General features: G+C 52.1%; 3 protein-coding genes across 3 annotated transcripts in view; 1 reads left to right on the top strand and 2 right to left on the bottom strand.

Moving 5' to 3' along the window:
• Positions 1-407: 407 nt before the first annotated feature.
• FKBP3 (FKBP prolyl isomerase 3) lies at positions 408-4516 on the bottom strand. The gene is made up of 7 exons (XM_065748763.1): positions 4370-4516; positions 3750-3851; positions 3554-3661; positions 3232-3367; positions 2324-2391; positions 1459-1556; positions 408-645 (listed from the first exon to the last, which is right to left on the bottom strand). Exons 1-7 carry the CDS (start codon positions 4478-4480, stop codon positions 591-593), a joined length of 678 nt encoding a protein of 225 aa, XP_065604835.1. The 5' UTR covers positions 4481-4516; the 3' UTR covers positions 408-590.
• Positions 4517-4579: 63 nt separating this feature from the next.
• The window catches only part of FANCM (FA complementation group M), a 52449-nt gene continuing 37656 nt past the window's right edge, over positions 4580-19372 (top strand). Inside the window, exons 1-4 of the mRNA XM_065748574.1 lie at positions 4580-5088; positions 5562-5734; positions 6417-6494; positions 7149-7307. Coding sequence (XP_065604646.1) covers positions 4623-5088; positions 5562-5734; positions 6417-6494; positions 7149-7307 — 876 coding nt within the window. The 5' untranslated portion in view covers positions 4580-4622. The remainder of the gene's footprint in view (positions 5089-5561; positions 5735-6416; positions 6495-7148; positions 7308-19372) is intronic.
• On the bottom strand, positions 11022-18106 carry LOC136056512 (heme-binding protein 2-like). The gene is made up of 5 exons (XM_065748738.1): positions 17878-18106; positions 13871-13962; positions 12910-13051; positions 11748-11931; positions 11022-11360 (listed from the first exon to the last, which is right to left on the bottom strand). The coding sequence occupies exons 1-5, from the start codon at positions 18104-18106 to the stop codon at positions 11189-11191; spliced, it is 819 nt and encodes a 272-aa protein (XP_065604810.1). The 3' UTR covers positions 11022-11188.

Here is a 19372-nt window from a genome sequence, read left to right as displayed (position 1 = left end):
AATGCTAGGATTGTTCAAGAAAAGATCAAGTTCTGCAGTTTGGGCACAGAAACATCTCAAACATGAGGCAGGTATGGTTCTGCCAGGAAGGGGTGGACATTACATCTAACAGTTAAAATCTATTTAAAGGAGAGATTTCCTATCTCTTTCAGAACTGGAGCACTGACACACCTATAAGTAGCACTGTTGGGTGAGTGCTGTAGCAGCCACACTGTGATAAAGCTGAGAGAGAAATATGTTGAAGACTTGAGCGTGGTATTGAAATAACCTGAGTTCCAGGTCAGTACTGAAGGGACAGAGGTCAGGGCAGCTCGGGGTGGGGCTGCTTCTACACTTACTGGAGATTTGTGCATTTTCCCCCTCCTAAAGTAAGGGAAGGTGGAAGGTAAGCAGACACGAAAGAACAGTTGCGTGTATAAACAGTGCTTTCTTTAGTGGTATGTTACTGTACAGCAGTTGGAGGGGAGCAGATCTGATTTCAGTACAAGGCCACAGTTGTAGTTATATCCTGAAGTTACGAGAGCAGAACTGCAGCTGTCAGAAGCTTTCTTGCTCAAACGCATTCCCAGCAGCAAACAAAAACCTTTATGTCACTCAATGTCCACCAGTTCCACTTCAAAGAAAAGCTTTGCGTTCGGTGGGATTCTGTGGGCACAGGTTAAGGGAACTCAGAACGTCTTTGTCGGTCAGCTCCTGGAGTGCAGATCAGTGACCCAGCAGCTGTCTGCTCCTCTGAGCCTGTCTCACATTTCTCTGCTCTGTGTTAACAGCCCAGCTTTAGCATGGAACTGCAGCTGCTGCGGAATGCCAGCAGTCATGAGACACTCAGTTCCAGTCCAGCAGACAAGCTGCTACTAATACACACTTTCATTATTCATCTCAAAAGCTGCGTTTTACCTTCGCAGTCTTAAGTGTTGTCTCCCCTTGTGGTCAGACTGTCTCATTTCAAGACACTGCCGTGTAAGGAAATCTGCTTAAATGCTTCCAACTACCAGCACGTCAGCTTAAAACAGGAGAAAATCCCTTCCTCCTCATAAGCAGCAGGAAGGGTTGCTAGGAAAACAAACAGGAGCACTCGTTCAGTTGTGTCCAGAGCTGCTCTACAAGCTCCAACACTGTCCCCACAGCAGCAACAGATACTTCTCCCAGCTACACTGCTCGTTATCTCAGTGCTGCAGGGGTAAGCAATCTAGGAGCTAGAGAAGAAAGGTAGAAAACAACAGCGAGTTATCTTTGCTGCATGCTGGAATGCAGCAATGGGGACAGGAGGACTTCCAAACAAGTGGGCAGTTGGATGCATTGCTTGGTGACACTTATATCCTTGGGAGCTCTGAGCCTGCTCAAAGCAGCAAGTGAGCACTTTGCCACCACGTCCCTGTCTGTAAAGCACGTCTTTCTGCCAAGCAGCATTCCCAAGGTCCTTAAAATAGCAAGGAGTAATTGACTGTGAAAGGATACTTAGCATCCGGCTGCCCTTTCTTGCCGTATGCCCACTCAGGTTCGATTTCCAGCTGAGCCTTCTCTCCTTTACTCATTGTTAAGAGAGCTTCATCCCACTACAAGCAGAACAAAAACACAACACAAGAAGCCTTAAAGGAGAGCACTTATCTGCTGCTCACGTCGTTCCTACCAAGACCTGTGTGACACCACATCATCTTGTCCAGCATTACACCCACCCCGAGTGCTCATCTCTCCGTGTGGGGAAGCATTTGCCCACAGGACCCTATCTGGTGCCCACACAACGCAGCAGCATCGAGCCCAGTGGCTAAAGAAAACCAGATAACTTCTGCAGTGCTGGCCACGTGCCCAAGGCTGCTTCCCCTGCCCAGTTCCACCCACCACGGCCGCCTTTCTGCAGAGCAGCCACACCAAAGGTCACGTATATGAATGAAAGTCAAGTGTAAGATCTTCCCCGCATCCTTACGTGACGTAGAGCCGATCTCAGCACTGGCACACCTCAACACACTGAGTGTACCTGCATGCTCAACATTTAAGCAAGCAGGTGGACCTGCAGAACAGCTGCTTCTGCTTGGCACTGGCAGAACACCGCGTGTTCCCCTTGCAGAACCAGAGCACACAGTGCTGCAGCAGCTGGGCCCCGGCTGCAGCCATCCCCAGCACTGTGCTGGCAGCAAGGGGCTCTGTTTCCCCACCCTGCTAACGGATGGATGCATCCAGAATGAAGCAGCACCACGTCCTGCTGATGCCAGAGCTTTCACCTCTGCAAGAAACAACTCCAGCTCCAAGTCTGCACCGCAGTCACAAACGCTGAAGACCGAAACCCCTTTGGATCCCGAGGGAATGGGTTGTGATTTTTACTTACACCTCTGATCACTTTTCCTACGCCGACTTTGAAACTTAAAGGCTTGGCGGCTTTCTTCTTCTTTGAGCCTGAAAGACAGTTTGGTAAACAGTATTCACGTGCTTGAACATTGCACACCAAGCTTTACCCAGAGTTACTGCTGCCATCGTGCTTTCTGTGAATGCCTATTCACCTCGAGCAGACCATCAGATTTTTAGCAGAAAACTCAGTGCTGTGCACTAAAAACGTCACTAAGTGTTCACACACTGCTGCACTGAACCTAAGAACCACCTCTGGATTACCAGATCTGACAGCACACATCATAAACGCGTTACTGAACAGCAGAGCCAGCAGGGAAGTGATTCTGCTTTGAATACTACAGAAATACATGAATGTGAGTGACAGATCGCTGGCAGTGCTGAGCTCCTCGCAGCACTGCGTGCCACGGCAGTGCTGCACACCTGAACCCTCCTATCACAAAGGCACAGGTCGGGGGTTGGACACAGATGAGCTTTAAAGGTCCCCTCTAACTATCCTGTGACCGTGAGATGACGTGTCCCTGCAGCCGGTGCACTAGAGGACACCGCTTCAGACCTCTGCTGCTCCACTGCTTCTGCAGTTCAGGTTCTCCTACAGAAGCACACCAATTAGCATCTAATTAGAGAAGCTAAGCATGCTGCCCTGTCCCACAGATAATAAGCTCCCCGAGCAGACCCTGGCCCTGCATTGAAGCAGCTGCAGCGTGGATCGAAGCGCTGCTCTTGGCTCTGTCAGTGGCTGCAGGTGACACGAGGCCCCGCAGAGAGCAGCCGTGTCCCATTGCAGCAGGCGGCCTCAAAATAGCGCCCAACCTCACACACTGCTCCTCAAACACAGCCCATCTGTTCCTGCAGAACACAGGCAGGTGGCCGGAGCACACAGAGCCTTACTCGTCTGAACGTTGGTGTCAAAGACGGTCCCGTCCTGCAGCTTCCCTGTGTACCAGCAGTGCACGGTGTCTCCTTTCTTCGGGAAGTTGGTTTTGTCGCCCTTCTTTAAGATCGACTTGGTGTACTTTGGAGGCCCCTGATCACAGAAGCATTCAGGTGGGAGAAGACCTCCACTCCCCCCACGTGCCCACCCCCACACCGTGCAACACCACCCGGGATGGGGCCTGGTTAGGGTTACACATTTCCCCATACCCACCCCGTGTGTCAACACCACGCGTGGCACCGCACCACGTGGGAAACCCCCACCCGTGGCCCCACCAACCTCCTCCGTGGGCTCCTCTGCCTTCACCGCCTTCTCCTTCTCCTTCTCTGCCTTCTCAGGCTTCGCCTTCTCTGCCACCCCCTCAGCGCCGTCCGTGCCCTTAAAGCGCTGAGAGCCGCAGGGATGGAGTGGCACCGTCACAGCCCGCACTGCTCCCACTGCCCTCCCCACACCCACAGCCATCCCGTGCCCATACCCGTGTGCTGAACAGCTGCGTGTAGGCCGCGATCAGCTGCTCCTTGTTGGCGGTCTTGGCCACGTTCTTCACCTGCCCCAGCAGCCGGTGCTCGGCCAAGAACTGCAAGGAGAGAGGGGATGAGCAGGGGGGGATGGAGCCGTGCTATGCCGTGCTGTGCTATGCTGTGCCATGCTATGTCATGCTGTGTGGGTAATGGCAAGAGCGCGAGCCAGACAGAGCTGCTGGCTGTGCAAGAATTAGACCACAAGCATTGGACGCAGGCTGTGTAAAGATGACAAGGTCAAGATAACTGCATTTGAGGATGTGACACTAAGAAATGAGAACAAACACGGTACTGTAACAGAAGGCGGTTGGGAACTGTTTAGTCAGGCATTAAGTTCAGAAGCACAAAGTGCCTTGTGTTGCTAAGATGTTTTAACCCATTAACTTCAAGCAACGTAACCTTCACCCAATCAGATCTTAACACGCATTGCCTTTCCGTGTATAAAAGCTTTGAGTCGTTGCTTAATGAACGAACATTAGCTTGCATCAAGGTGCGTTCCCGTCACTGCAGCAATGCTGTGCTATGCTGTGCTATGCCATGCTATGCTATGCCATGCCGTGCTGTAGCACCGTACCGCCTGAGCCGCGTGCTCCTGCAGGAACTTGATGATATCCTTCTTGGGCAGCGCTTCGCTCCGCAGCTCCTCCGCACTCCAGGGCTGCGCGGGCCCCGTGGCCGCCGCCATCTTCCCGCCGCCCTCCTCCTCCTCCTCCTCCTCCTCCTCCTCCTCCTCCTCCTCTTCCTCTTCCTCCCCGCAGCGCCGCTCCGCCCCTACCCCGCCCCGCCCCGCCCCGCGCGGGCTCTCGAAAGATGGCCGCGGGCGGAGGATGAGTGGCGGGCGGCAGCGCACGCTGCCCGAGGCGTGGCGGCGGGCCGCGGACGACGACAACGATAATGACGATGACGAGCTGCTGGCGGCCGCAGCCGCGGAGCTGGACCCAGACCCATGCCCGAACTCGAACCCGAGCGGGGACTCGAACCCGCGTCCTGACCCGACTGCCGGCGGCTTCTGCGCGGCTGCGGGCGCGCTGTGGATCTACCCGACCAACCGTCCCGAGCGCGCCTACCAGCTGCGCATGGCCCACGCCGCGCTGCTCCGCAACACGCTGCTGTGCCTGCCCACGGGGCTGGGCAAGACCTTCGTGGCCGCCGTCGTCATGTACAACTTCTATCGCTGGTTCCCCTCCGGCAAAGTGCTGTTCCTCGCGCCCACCAAAGCGCTCGTAGCGCAGCAGATGGAGGCGTGCGCTCAGATCATGGGCATCCCCGGGCGGGACATGGCCGAGATGACGGGTACGGGGAGGGGGGGTGGAAGGAGCCGCTCCTCCGCGGTGCGGGGCTTCGCAGCTCCGGGCGGACCGGGAACTGCTGGGAAAGCCGGGGCTGCGCACCTGGAGAAGAGAAGGCCGAGGGGATGTGGGCAGTGCTGATGGGTATCTGCAGGGTGGGGTGGGGGATGGGGCCGGGCTCCGTGCCGTGCTGCCCAGCACCGGAATGAGGAGCACCGGGCACAGACTGCAGCCCAGGGAGTTCTGTATGGACGTGAGGAAGAGCTGTGCTGTGAGGATGGCAGAGCCCGGCACTGGGCCCAGAGAGGTGGAGGAGTCTCCTCCGCACAGACCCAAACCCGCCTGCAGGCTGTGTGTGCGGCTGCTCAGGGAACTGCCTTCGTGTGGGGTTGGATAGGGAGAGCTGCAGAGGTCCCTTCTGTCCCCTACGTTTGTGGGATTCTGCCTTTTCCAATCCTGAGGCTCTTTGTTTTGCAGGGGGAACGCAGGCCCTGAGCCGCAGGGAGCTGTGGGCCGCCAGGAGAGTGTTCTTCCTGACCCCACAGATCATGGTGAACGATCTGTCTCGAGGGACGTGTCCCGCTGTGGAAATTAAATGTTTGGTTGTTGACGAAGCCCACAAAGCTTTGGGAAACCACGCGTACTGCCAGGTAACGCCGCCGGCCCGGACCCCACACTCAGCTCTCCACCACAGAACAACTGCACCAAAATCTGTCCTGTCCTCCCGGTGCTTTGTGGTGGTTATGGCGAGGTTTTCTTTCAGTTCCTTGGCTTTGTTTGTCCACTCTCTGCCCACTTCTCAGTGCTCTGTGCAGTCAGTACGTTATTTTGAGTATAACTTGTATGAAGTCTGGGTGAGGTGCTGCGTTGCTGTCCTCAAGTGATCTGAGATGGAGAGAGTTCAGAAGAGAAACAATGGGGACTTCTTTGTGGTGGGATTGTTTAGCTTAATGAACTCAGAGCGATGCACTGAACTGGGATTTTGTCTTATTAGCACAGAGCTTGCCATGGTGTCCCATCTTAATGTCCGAGGATAGGTGGCTGGAGGCAAGGCTGCTGTTCTGCCTGCTGGAGAAGCTGTCTGCTGTCTGAGAGCAGCACGTGGTTCTTCGCTGTGTCCCTGTAGAGGGAAGGAGGTGGCTTTGGTGCTCTTATGTGCTGTGCTGGCAGAGATGCTAGCTTGGTAGCTGAGAGCAGTGCGTGCTGCTTTGCCACTGCTGCAGTTTTCTCCTCCCATTCTGCTGACAGACCGCTGTGTCACAGAGCCGCAGCCTGCACTCACCAGCTGTCATACCATGTGAGGGCATTAACGTGGCACCTTCTCCTCCTCAGGTCGTGAAGGAGCTGAGCAGATACACCAGTCAGTTCCGAGTCCTGGCCCTGAGTGCAACACCAGGCAGTGACACCAAGGTGAGGGAGCTGGAGCTGCAGGGATCTGCTTGGTGGCAGACATGGGGCACTGAAAGAGTTGTAAATGAAACCTGAATCGCTTTGCGGTGCACTGGTTCCTCAGTGTTTGTCTTGTTCTTGCCATATGTTCATTATTGCTGTAGACGCCATTCATTACTTCATGTCCTTCCTCAGAGTATCTTCTTTTTGTGAATGCAGACCTACTGGAGCCACACAGAGCATGCAGTTGATGCAGAATTTCTTTTGTATTCCCCTCAGCATTGTCTGTTGGGTAGAAATAAGTTGGGCTGAGGCAGATGGACATCCAAATCCACTTAAAGAGAAAGCATTGACATTTAACCACCATGTGGGGCTGTGGGGAACCCTCCACCCCAACTGTATGTGTGGTCCAGCAGGTGCCTTGTGCTGTACCCACACCTGAACAGAGAGCTCTGTTGCTCCAGCCCTCATGCAGCTTCTTGCTCTTTGCATTCACGAGCTTACTGCAGTCTTTCTTCTTATACTATTTAAAATCTTAGAGGGTTTTTATGTTTTCACTTAGCATAGTATGTTTTCCTTGCTGTTTAAAAGCACTTACTCTCACGAGATGCTGACTTACGTGGTTGGAATACTAACAAGAGCACGTGCTCCTCTGTTTGGTGGCTGTTCACACAGGCCGTGCAGCAAGTTGTTTCCAACTTACTCATTGCTCAGATAGAGCTGTGTGCTGAAGACTCCCCAGAAATTCAGCCTTATTCTCATGAGCGGCGAGTGGAGAAAATCGTCGTCCCGCTGGGCGAGGAGCTGGGCAGCATTCAGAGGGCGTACATCCACGTGAGTTCTTCCTTTCCTTTCCTTATCATTAAGTGAACACCCTCGCCAAGCGTGTATTTCTGTGGATATGCCTTCCTACTTTAACATCTCTGTCTAGAATAGCAATAACTTATAAAGGTAACACATTTAACCCCCTGTTAATTTTGTACTGTGAGCTACAAGAGCTGCTGTTTTGCTCTGCCTTTAGAAGCTCCAGTGGAGAGCTTGATTTCTTTGCTCCTCCTTGCAGAACCACACCTGAGCTGAGGGTCTCCAGTTGAGGTGGGACGTGGTGGTGCTGGGTGCAGGTCACAGCCTTCTGCAAGGCTCAGACATTTTAAGGTTGTCCATTAGAGCTTGAGCTCATCTGTTTGTTTAGCTCTCCTATGTTTGTTGTGCTTTATGGGATGTGTGTGTCTAGGACGCAGTAATAACAAAGTGGTACTGCATAAGATACCACTTTGAGAGCTTGGTTTTTATTTGTAAAAGGCATAAAAAATGACTTTAAGTCTAAGATAACTGATGTGAGCAATTCCATGATTCTCCATCCGACTGTATGGCTGTTCTGGAGTAACAGGCTGTAAAGGCAAAGGGGCCAGCACAAACAAGATGTTACGAAAGGAGGGAAAATGAATGCTCACCCATCTCTGAGGATTGAGGCTCACAGGGAGAGAACTCCAAAGGAGGGACTGCCAACAGGAGATCCTTCCTCAGTGGCAGTCAGCCCTTAAATGAGGACTAAGAGTGGTGCAGCCTGGCTCCATCCCCTCTGGTCACACAGGTGAATCTTCACCTGTGCTCCCGGGGCTGAGCAGGTCTTTCCTCCAGGTGCTCACTCAATGGTTCAGGCTGTGACTCAGCAGTTCCCATCCAGAGGGGTACAGAAAATCTGTGCTACCTTCAGTGCCCCTCAGAGTGGCCGCAGTGGTTTTGGTTTCCTTTCTTTCACCTGGCATTTGCATTTCTGTTTGCTGAGCAGGTAGGATGTCTGCTGTGCCCCCTGCAGTCACAAGGGGAGGGATGGCAACACACAATGTGCTGTCCTTTTAACCCTGAAAGAATCAGATGCAATGTGGTCTTTGTGGGTCAGGATTTAGGAGGACAGAAGTGGTGTCTGTGCGCTGCTCCTCGTGAAGCACTGCGTGTCTGCAGTTGGCTCTGAAAGCATCTTGTGCTGTGGGAAGGAGTGGCTGTGCAGCAGTCCTGCTGGTGGCAGCAGGGGGATGTGTGGCTCCGGGTGCATCTACATAGCAAGGAGTGCTCTGATTTTGAGTGCTGCTCAAATCTTTTTGGTCTTAAGAGTTTCAAATCTGGGCCTCAGGTCTCCTGCAGGATCAGAACTGCACCTTCTAACCTCTGCTGTTTCCGTTCAGAGGAAACACTGCAGCAAACTGACCATGAAGCATCAAATTCTGAAATCAGTTCCAAAAAGGGCAGGAATTCGTGTGTCACAAAAACCAACCCCGAGGATGTGCTCTGCACAGTGAAATCATTACCTTTAATTTGAGAAACGGTGACAGTACACAGCATGACATGTATGTAAAAATAAAGGGCAGTGTAAAACAGCACTGCTTGACGTTGCCTAACTGTGCACATGCAGTAAGCCAGGCCCTGAGTATCACAAAGCTGGGACAGGTGTTTTAGGCACTAACACTTGTTTGAAAAGTACACAGTATGCAGGACAGCGATTTTCTATTAAGGCTACAGCATTCTGTCTTCCAAAAATGGGGGAAATCTGTTCTACTGTCTCCTTTGAAGAGCAGAAATGAAATACTTCAAATGAATAATGGGAATCCTTTAATGAATATCCTACCACACAGAGCCATGGGTGGATGATGCAGTGCCTGCTCCAGTGACAGGATTAGGTACTCGTGTGGGACTGGAAGGTGATCCACTGGAGTCTCTGTAATGCTTTGTTTCTTCAGGGAGTGACTGTTGGGCAGATTTCGTGGTGGCAGTCAGAAAGCACAGCCCTGTGCCTGTGCTGGGACAGTGAGAGAAGCATTCACAGCCATGAAGTGTATCTTCAAACGTAGGATTCATTGGTTCTTTCTCAGCAGCAGAAGCAGCCTAAACTAAGTCTATACATCAGTGCTACCCTGGATTCACAACACTGAGCACTTGCTGCAGGCATCAGCATGGTTGGATGGGTACTGTGTGTGTGCTAACGAGGTGTTTCTATGACATGGCCACAGCTAGCTGAGCACAGAAGTGTTTTGGTGAGAGCTGCCTATGGAAGGAGACGTGGTACAGCAAACAAAAGGCATTTAAAGTACAAAATATGTACAAAACCAATGCTCTGTGGTGAGAGGTGAACTGCCTCCTGTAGGTGCTTGGTGTCTGATGTGCCAAAACCGCTTCTGTCAGTGGCAAAATCTGATTGGACAAATGTTGTCAAAGGTGGAAATCTGGTTTTGTTTGCTGTGTTGTTGGAGGGGGTAAACAAGGGAGTGAGAGGAGCAGAGCTTCTCACTTCCTGCCTCCCTGGGCGCTCTGCTCAAGTTGGATTTAAAAAGGTTATATTTCCATTAGTTGTCAGCTGCCTCGTTAACTCTGGCTGGCACTTCAGCAGGGGCTGTGGGGGTGGCCTTACCCCCCTGACACCCACAGAAGAACCCCTTAAACCCACTGCCACCAGTTAGCACTGCGGGTGCCAGCACTGGGCATCACGCTGTGTGTTGCAGCTGGAGAACACAGGGCCCTCTGTGAAGCCCAGCTCAGGGAATGGATAAGTAACCCCTATGAGCTCGTTAAGGGGAGACATTAAGGAGGGATTTCTGGGAGCAAAACCATTTGCTAACCCAGTGCTAAAGCACATCAGGGGCTGTAGCTGAGGATGCAGGCCCCAGACACATGCAGCTCTGCAGCTGGGTCCATAGGGGTGCTTGGCTGGCTGCCTGCTGCAGGAGCTGCCCTAAGGATGTGGGTGAGGAGACAAGCTGCAGTGTGGGAAGGGATTGTCACAGTGAGAGTGGTCAGGTGCTGGGACAGAGCCCGGAGGGGTCGGGGCAGCCCAGCTGGAAGGGATGCTCTGACCAATGCACCGGGCCCAGAGCTGCTGTGCTGTTCTGCAGGGCCTGAACTGTGGTGGCACTGCAGGGAGGTGTGGGAGCAGCCCACACATGGCTCTATGGCAGCACCGCAGTGTTCTGCAAAGATGAAAGGAAAAAGTGCTTGGAAAACACTTCTAAAAGAATTGAGAGTGACCACTTTCTATTTAGGAGTGCAAGATATGGTCACAGGGATGCTGTGTGTGTCGGTAAGGTGAGCTGTAACTTTCCCCCTCCAAATTTCAGTAAACATTAGTGCTGTTCTGCCTTTTTGGTCTCTTCTTGAGGTTAAAATTCCTTTGGTTGAACGCTTTTTGAGGTAAGCATTGAGAACCTCTGCTCCACGAGGGATGGGAGCAGAGCTGATCAGTGCTGGCTGAGCCTTGCTCCCAGCTCTGCTCCCCAGGGCCTGAATCTGACCAATCTCTTTAGGAATGAAGAGTGGATGTTTGTATTTCAGGAGCGCTCAGGTGGGACTGGTGCTGTGCTGAGTCCTCCCAGCATTGGCTGTGCCCGGGGATGTGTGGGATCAGCCTGAGGAGAGGGGCTGGGGGAGGGCTCTGTCTCCCTTAACCCATAGAGGAACAAATAAATACAGTGAACTCCTCTTTATGGTGCTAACGATCTCCCTGTGACCGTTGTTTAGAAATGGTGATGGTGGGCGTAGGAAGGAAATGATGTGTCAGATGTTAACTTGGTGTGCTCATGGAGATGGAGTGATTGTCTGCTAAGCTGGCGGCCACTGCTCTGTGAAAGCTGGGCACTCACACCCAGCCCTGCCCCATCAGTGGCAGGATGGTGCCAGGAGGTCGGGACTGGTTCCTGTGAGGGCTGAGCATCTGCAGCAGGAGGCTACGGCCTCTGCAGGAACCAGATCTCGTTGTGTCTGTTGGCAGCAGCGGGGTTTGTGTACCCGGCGATGATGAACGTGTCCTGCAGACACAGCTCGGGGCTCTCCAGGATTTCTGCCAGCAGGTTGATTTCCCTCATGATGGAGTCTTCGTTGGTGATTCCTCTGAAGCTCCTGTAACAAGCAACTTGGTGTCAGGTTCTGTTCTAAAAGCTGCAGCTTTCCCGGGGCCCTTTTCTCCTGAACTATTTGGTTGTGGTTCACAAGTGGCACAGACTGTGGTTACCTCAAGCAGGTAACGTTTTTTTTTCTTAACTCAGTGCTTGCAGTGATCCGTTGGGTGCTTTGTTCCCAGCTGCGCAGAATGTTCTGCGTGTAGCTGTTTCTCAAAACCTCACATTTACGTGCATCACTCCTCCCAGGTAAGGCAGTAGCTGTTGCTTTCTGAGTGCCCCCTTTCCATCCCGCAGGCAGCTTTGGAAAGTCACTGGAGATTGCATTTCAAGCTTGTTGGCTTGAAGAATTTGGTTTGGAAAAAAAAATAAAGGAAAGGTTTCTTACCTACTATAAACAATAGTAGAAGGCCACTCTTCGATGATGATGTCGGAGTCAAAGGGATGGGGTGGCTGGTCCTGCAGCACCTCGGGCAGGTAGTATGCCACTGTCACTGCCTGCCTCATCTCTGACTGAGACTCATTGGTGTGCACGATGGTCACGATGGGGATGGTTATCCCCAGGTACAGCCCTGTGGAGATACGTGTGGCTTTTAGAGAGTACAGGGGGACTTCTGCGTGCCGTACGTGACTCCTGAGCTCGTAGTGAGCAATGGGGAGTGCTGCTGAGAAGAAAGGTTCCCATTACTCAAAGGAATTCAGTGTGATGTGTCAGGATCTATCTGGGTTTCTGTGCTGCAGGTTGGGATGGCATTGTACTGCGTCTTGTGTGTGTGTGCTCGTGTGTCTATATATACACAGAGCCTCAGTTTGCACGTCTGCCTAGAACGCAGTAATTAATGAGCTCTCCTATCCTTGTGTATGGTTTTGCTTGACTACTTTCCTCCGTGGTGGGATGGCTGTGTTTGTCCTGCAGAGTGCCCCTGACTCCTGTTTTGTACAAGGAGGGCAGGCAGGACATGGGGCTGTGCTGTCAGTTCTTTTAGGACTTGCTGTTGACAAACTTCGCTTTATTTGCTGTAGTAAGTGAATTCTGCAGCTTTGAGGGTGTCTGTAGCAGTAGTGATGAGGAGTGAGGAATTTGCTTCTCTACACAGATTGAAAACAGCACTGTGCTGTTCTAGAGCCAAAATAACGTGTTTAAAGTTAAGTGTTAACAGGATGGGGAGAGGGGAAAGCACCTCATTAAGGGCAAACTTTTGAGAGCCATGGGGAGGGCTGCCAACCACTGGAGCAGGCTGCCCAGAGCCACATCCACCTTGCCTTGAGTGCCTCCAGGGATGGGGCATCCACAGCCTCTCTGGGCAACCTGTTCCAGTGCATCAGTGAATGCCCTTGGGGCAGTGGTCTCCTTCAGGTGTTCTCTAACAGCAGGTGTGACGAGGGAGCTGCCTGCTTCACATTGTGCTGTATTGTGAAAATGTCAGTTTACATGGGCTGGTCTACTTGGAAAAAAAGAAATAAAGGTAAAAAAATATGCTTCTGACTGGGAGAAGCCGATGCATAAACATGATGTTTTTACTGCAGTGTAGAGTTGTGGTAGCAATTACCTGAGGAGTTCTGCTCACAGATGTACCTCATGAGCTTCATGAATCCCAGGCAGATGCTCTGCTCGTACTGCTTCTCCTTCATCTTTATGCAGGCCCACTTGGCTTTCCCATACTGGCGTTTCTCGTAGAGCAGGTCTCCAAGCTGCAAGCACAGGGGGTAACTGCTTTGTGTTTGTAGTTCACTGATTTCAAATCAAAAGATGGTCATCTCCAGAAGCTGTATTTGTGGAATGTTACTGCAGCAGTATGGAGACACTGCTGTGAGCCTTCCATGGCAGCACAAAGTGTAAGTTGTAAATTAAATGTAAAGTGCAAGCTGCAGTAGGAGAGCTGGACTGCGTGGATGAAATGCACACAATAAATAGAGAGACTTGTACATGTGGGTTGTATTGGTCTCCTTAAAGTAAATGGGACAGGAAATTTTGTGCAGGTTAGGAAAGGTCCCTTGCTTTGTCATTTGCCCAGCTTGCTGGACATCAGTTTGAAGGTTGGATTGGATGTGGGGTGGCTGGGAGGGTACGGGTTTGCAAACCAATGTTCTGTATATGACCCATGATACAGAACTCCAACTTTGGTTTCTAATTCAGATTTCAACCTCTGCTGAGTTCCCTTTGCTAACGTTTAATTACCACGATTGTGAGGAGGCAAGTGCTTTGTTTTAGGTGGGGAAAGTGGAGCGTTTGTTTCAAGTGTCAAAGTAGGAGGGATTTTTGTTGAAATTAATTTGCTGTGTTCTGCCACTCCTGCTGATTTCCAGCTGATAAAAGTAGGGTTCACAGACACTTGGAAAAAAACGGCGGCAGGTTAAAAATGAAATGCAGTTATCTGAGTGGAACACTTTGCACTTACAATGCCAAAGGTCCTAAGTAGAGAAGTTGAGTTTATAAAGGAGCACAGCTTTGAAATCACAGACTTGGCAGTATTCAAGCTGATACAGAGAGAGCTGGGAGGGGATGGGTACCTTTTCCTTGCGCTGGATCAGGGTGAACGGGATGCTCTGCCTCTCCTGGGGGCTGTTGTTTCGGGTCAGCTGCTGGATGGGCTCAGCCATATCTGCAAGAAAACGGAGTGTTCCTGGTTTTAGGGGTGAAGCTGCACAGACAGCAGTGGAACGTTTCATGTGGCTTTTGTCTGTGTGCTGTGCGTTGCAGCTGTGCCTCCTGAGGGCTGTGGCAGTGCCCACTTTGGTGGCTCTGTGCAGATGATGGTGCTGCACAGGCTGGGGGGGTTGAGTGGTGAGGGGCTGCACAGGCTGCCCAGAGAGGTGCTGCTGTCCCACCCCACAAGCACCCGAGGTCAGGGATGGGCTCCGAGCACTGCTGGGTGTGCCTGCACGTTGTGGGGGGTGCTGAGAGCGGCCCATGGGGCAGAGGGAGGTGGGATGGGAGTGTGTTGCTCCCACCATGGGTGTGGTCAGGGTGCAGTGATGGGGAATGGGCAGCAGACAGAAGTTAGCATAGAAAATTCTGATCGTGTATGTCAAGTGAAAATGCAGTGCCTGTGATCAAACCCAGGGTCCTGGGTGTGGTATGGAGCTCTGCCCTTGGAGTACTGCAGACAGAGGGCTGAGCAACCTGAAGCCTGGCGACAACTGAGCTTTGAAACTTGCTCTGCTATTAACAAGGAGTTGAGTGCAGACCTCCAGACGTAGTGTGAGGTGTTTGTTTCTGTAAAAGCACCAACTCTGTAAATGAGGGAGAAGAAAAGTGTGCCATTAAAGGAACGTGAGATGAGCAGAATTAAAATTCCTCAGTGTGTCCTTCACTGAAGAAATAAATCTTCTCAAGGTGGGATTGTTTCACAAAGAAACTAGAACAGGACTTTTTTGTCTGTATTAATTTGTCGCTATTTCTTTTTGGTGCACAGTAGTTCTATCATAGAGCCATGAAGGCTGGAAAAGACCATGAAGATCATCGAGGCCACCTGCTCACCCCCACCACACACATGGTCGCTGGTGGGACATGAGGGGCAGGCTGTGTGGGGCCTGCAGGGGGCACAGGGCTGCTGGTGGACGTTCCAGCAAAGCGAAGCACGACAGCAAGGTGGGAGTAGAGCAAAGCAGGTTTTGTTAGTGGTGTCCTGTTTGTTGGAGTGCATGCACCTGGCTGGAAGAAGCAGAGTGACTCGGTGTGCCCAGATCCAGCAGTTACCATGGGGTGCCAGCAATGATCAAATGGAGCACTGACTTTAACTCATAGGGATGGTATTATTTTGCATGCTCCTTATGTATACAGCTTGCTTGCTTTCTCCTGGCCCTTCGGAACGAGGAGGGTCCAGAGGGTGCTCTGGCAGCATCCCTTCTGATCAGAGCTCTGGCACTGGTGGTGGGCTCTGGAAGGGCATGGTTAACATGGGACTGTTACTGAATTGCTCCGAGCACCTGCACTCACTGACCTGGAGGGCTGGAACTGAGCTGTGCTGCGACCTTCTGAGTGATTGTCTCATCCTGAAGGAAAGGCTGTAGCGAGCTGTTCTGGTGTTTCCAGATGCACTAGTGGTCATCCAGGCTGTGTCAGTCATTACGCTTCCCAGCTGAGCTCGCATATGCATGACCAGCACTTCCTTGTGCCTCTGTTCACCATGGTTTTGCAGTTTAAATGTGGCTAGATTGGGTGTATTTGCATTTGCCTCTGGCTGCAGTTGATAAAGAGGCTTTGACTGACCCTTGCAGGCAGTTGTGGCAGCTCTAGCTGCAGGGTTGGGCAGGGTTGAGCCTCTCTGCCAAAGGAGCCAGTCCTTTGCATCTCCCAGCTGAAGTAACACAAGCATTTGTGCACTTGGATAGGGGATTAGACACTTGCTTTTTCTGTACAGTGTTTGAAAACATTTTTGTGAGTTTCTACCACACATCCCCATGGTGCATATCAGACACAGGTGTGCAAAGGACTGGAAGCTTCAGCTGAAGTAAGATCTTTTCTTCTCTGAGTGCCCCAGTGCCTTCAGCAGGGGGGCAGGGTGCTGGGGCACAGGGCCTTGCTCGCATCGGAGAGGAGAGTTAAGATAAAGAAGAATTAACTGAGCCTGTGTCACTCAGTAAACCTGGAGCTGAGCTGGGAATCAAACCTACATCGCCTGGCACCCAGCACAGGGCCCTACAGCTGTTTGGAGCAGTAAAGATCCTATTAATAAGGCTAACAGATACACTTTGGCTGATTTTAAACCGTTTTTGGTAAATGTTGCTGGGAACTGATGGAAAATCACGTGCAAGTCGATATCTGAAGTTTGATCTGGAGCAGGGTGTTCAGTTCAGAGCATGCTGCTTTGTGTGCTGCGTCTCTTTAGGTGGCCTAACGCTATGGCAAGTGGATGACTTCTGTGCTGAACAGCTCACTTGTTGATCTTGTATTGAAGTTACAGTTGAGAAATGGGAAGGAACTGCTGCAGCATGTTGTCTGCTTCTGCTGGGAGTAGGTAACATTCCCAAGCCAAGAAACTGTATTGCATCATCCCATGCATGTACTTTCCTTTTGGCTGCAAGGTTTGGCATAGGCTGGTCAGCCACGCTGCAGGATTGCTATGGTCTTGCCAACAGTGACAAATTGACACACCAGCCCTAGAAGCGTGGTGCTCAAATCTCACAATGTCTGATGTTTGTAGGAGCCTGGTGGTGTTCTGTAACCTGTACCTGGTGCTAACAAAAGCTACTAGCAAGACACCTTCCTGCAAGGCATGCTGTCAGCACGCAGCAAGGTGAACAACGGACACAGGAGCAGTGTTGCTCTTATTTCACAGACCTTCCCACTAGGCTACAGCAAGCATATGATCTGCTGTTAAGATTGCAGTGCCCTGGCCGCATGGTTACCACTACGGCAGCAAATAAGGATAAGGGATTTGTGCATTGTGGCATCAGCTGCTTGAGTGGAGTGGGGGGGGTTTGGTCTTAACAGAGAGCTATCCATGTTTCCTCTGGGACTCCTGAGGCTGCAGGGTGCTCTGTCTGACTGCGTGCTGCACCTGGAGGGTGACAGTTCCCCTGTGCTTGGAGTAGAGCCTGCGTGCTGATCTGACAAGCTGTTTCTGCTAGGTGAGGTTACCCTCTCTGACAGCCTGAGGCAGGACCCGAAGGAAGTCCTCTATCCTGATTTTTATAGTCCTTGCTTTGCATTACGAAGCAAAACTTTGTTATTACAGTAACCAAAATGAGGCAACGTGCTACTTTTGATATAAGCACTACTTTTGAGTTTCTATAAAGGCGGGTAGCAACAGGATGAGGGGAAATGGCTGTAAACTGGAGGAGGGGAGATTTAGAGCAGGTATCACGAAGCAATTCTTTCCTATGCGGGTGGTGAGGCACTGGCACAGGTTGCCCAGCAAGGCTGAGGAAGCACTCAAGGCCAGGCTGGATGGGGCTGTGAGCAACCTGCTCCAGAGGGAGCTGTCCCTGCCTGCAGCAGGGGTTGGGACTGGATGGTCTTACAGGTCCCTTCCAACCCAGATCGTTATAGGGTACCCAATTATAGGGTACCCAAGGAGCCGTCAGTTCTCTTTAAGGCACCAGAAAGATAACACGGGATTTTCCCAGAAAAGGAGGGAGAAGATGAGCTGGTACAAGCTGGAGTAAAGGAGTCGGTAAGCAGCAGTGGGTTTGTTTTGGCAGTGCTTAGTGCCGTCTCTTTGGGCTTGCTGCCTCCCGGCTCTCTGAGGGCTGTTTACGAAGGCAGCAGCAGTGCTGAGGATCTGCGCAGTGATCCAACTTCCCTTTAACAGCAGACCTGAGCTCCTGGCTGTCCCCACGGGGCTGTTGTTCCCGAGGGAAACACCGCAGAACTATTTGCGTTGGCCCTTCAGACCGAACGGGTCTACAATTGCGGAGTTCGGAGGCACCCGACTTAACTCCTAATTAAAGCCGTAAGCCCCCATCAAGTCCAATTAGCTCAAACAGGTCGATGCCCTGCGGCTCGGGAGGCGAAACGTGGGAGACCCGACCTCCCGCGCGTTACCCCCACATCGCGACGGGGCCGTGCTTACCGCGGGGCACGTCCACCTGGTGCCCCCTGCCCACGCTCTGCCAGTAGCTGAGCAGCCGCTCCTGCTCCTCATCATCCATGCGCTCGGCCCCCTCCTCCTCCAGGCTGCTGCCGTGGCTGTGGTACGCCGAGTCGGGGCTCTCCTCCGCCATGCCGTCCAGGTCCTCCAGCGTGATGGCGGCCGGGCCGCTCGGCTCCGCGCCGCTCATGCGGCACCCGCCCGTCTCCATCGCGCCGTGCCGTGCCGAGCTGAGCCGAGCTGCTTTATGAAGGGCTCAGCGGGGGCGGGAGCGAGGGGCGGGCACAGAGGCAGCAAGGACCCAGGTGTGTGTGTGTGTGCACCTGTGTGCTGGGGCACTGCTCAGCACTGAGCAGCCCGCAGCGTGCACACAGCAGCTGCCCCTCTGCCTTGCATTGCCTGCTGCCGTCAGCTCTGAGCAGCGCAGACCGTGATGGTGTTTGCGTTTCGTGTGCTTTGGGGTATTAACTGAGCTTCGCCTTCCTAGCTCCACTCCTCTCCCATCTCCCTTTCCTTGCTTCTTTCTTTCATTCTCCCAGCTCCTTTCCCTTCCTCTCCTTTCTGCCTCTTTCCTTTCACAGCTCTTTTCCGTTTCCAGCTGCTCTCCCTTTCGTTTCCTCCTTTCCATTCTTCTCAGCAGAGTGTAGCAATACAACGAGGGGAATGTCCTGAGAGGTCCTTCACCTAGACAACTCTTCACGTGATATTTTTGAAGGGGGAAGCAGGCAGTTCTGCCCTGAGCTGTTTGGCCTTCTGCTTGTAGGCACAGCATTAGTGCCACGGACTCCAGACCGGCCTGAAATGGGCTGGAATCCGTGCCACGTGCTTGGGAGTGATGCTTGCTGAAGTATTTCTGTTGTATGCTTGATGATGTGATCGCACAGTCAGCTCCTGATGTGCGAAGTCCCATATGTGCTGTTAGAGCACAGGACTATTCCTGGAGCTGAAGGAAGCTGATTTTTCTTTTCTCTTGGTGCTTATTTTTTCCCATAACTTGCTGGTGCTGTGGTGGTTCTTGGTGGTTTTGCTAGTGTTGCGTTCCTGGTGTTTTCTTGGCTGTTATTTCTAGTGTGTACAGGAGGAAAACAAATATTCAGCCTTACAAATTGAGGTTAGGAGGCATTCTCAGCAAGGTGCTTCATTCTGTCACGTGCAGAGTGATGCCATTGACTGAACTGTGGGTTTGTGAAGAAATATTACTTTTTGTAACCTCTCAAGTACCAGAGGAGAAACATTCTCAGTGAAATTGAGGAGGATGAACTGTAGACCTTTCTTATAACTTTTACCAAGTGAAATACACTGTAATAGAAGGTTGACCCAGCAGTGTGCACTGGCAGTCTGGAAGGCCAACTGCATCCTGGGCTGCACCAACAGAGGGAATGTCCCCCCACTGAGGCCCCACCTACAGTGCTGTGTCCAGGCCCAGGGCTCAGCACACAGACATGGGGCTGTGGGAGCGGGTCTGGAGGAGGGCATG

This window comes from Cyrtonyx montezumae, unplaced genomic scaffold (assembly GCF_038088225.1).
Source record: "Cyrtonyx montezumae isolate F1298 unplaced genomic scaffold, pur_monq_1.0 scaffold_10, whole genome shotgun sequence".
NCBI classification, from domain to species: domain Eukaryota; kingdom Metazoa; phylum Chordata; class Aves; order Galliformes; family Odontophoridae; genus Cyrtonyx; species Cyrtonyx montezumae.
This window is presented reverse-complemented; position numbering and strand designations above follow the sequence as displayed.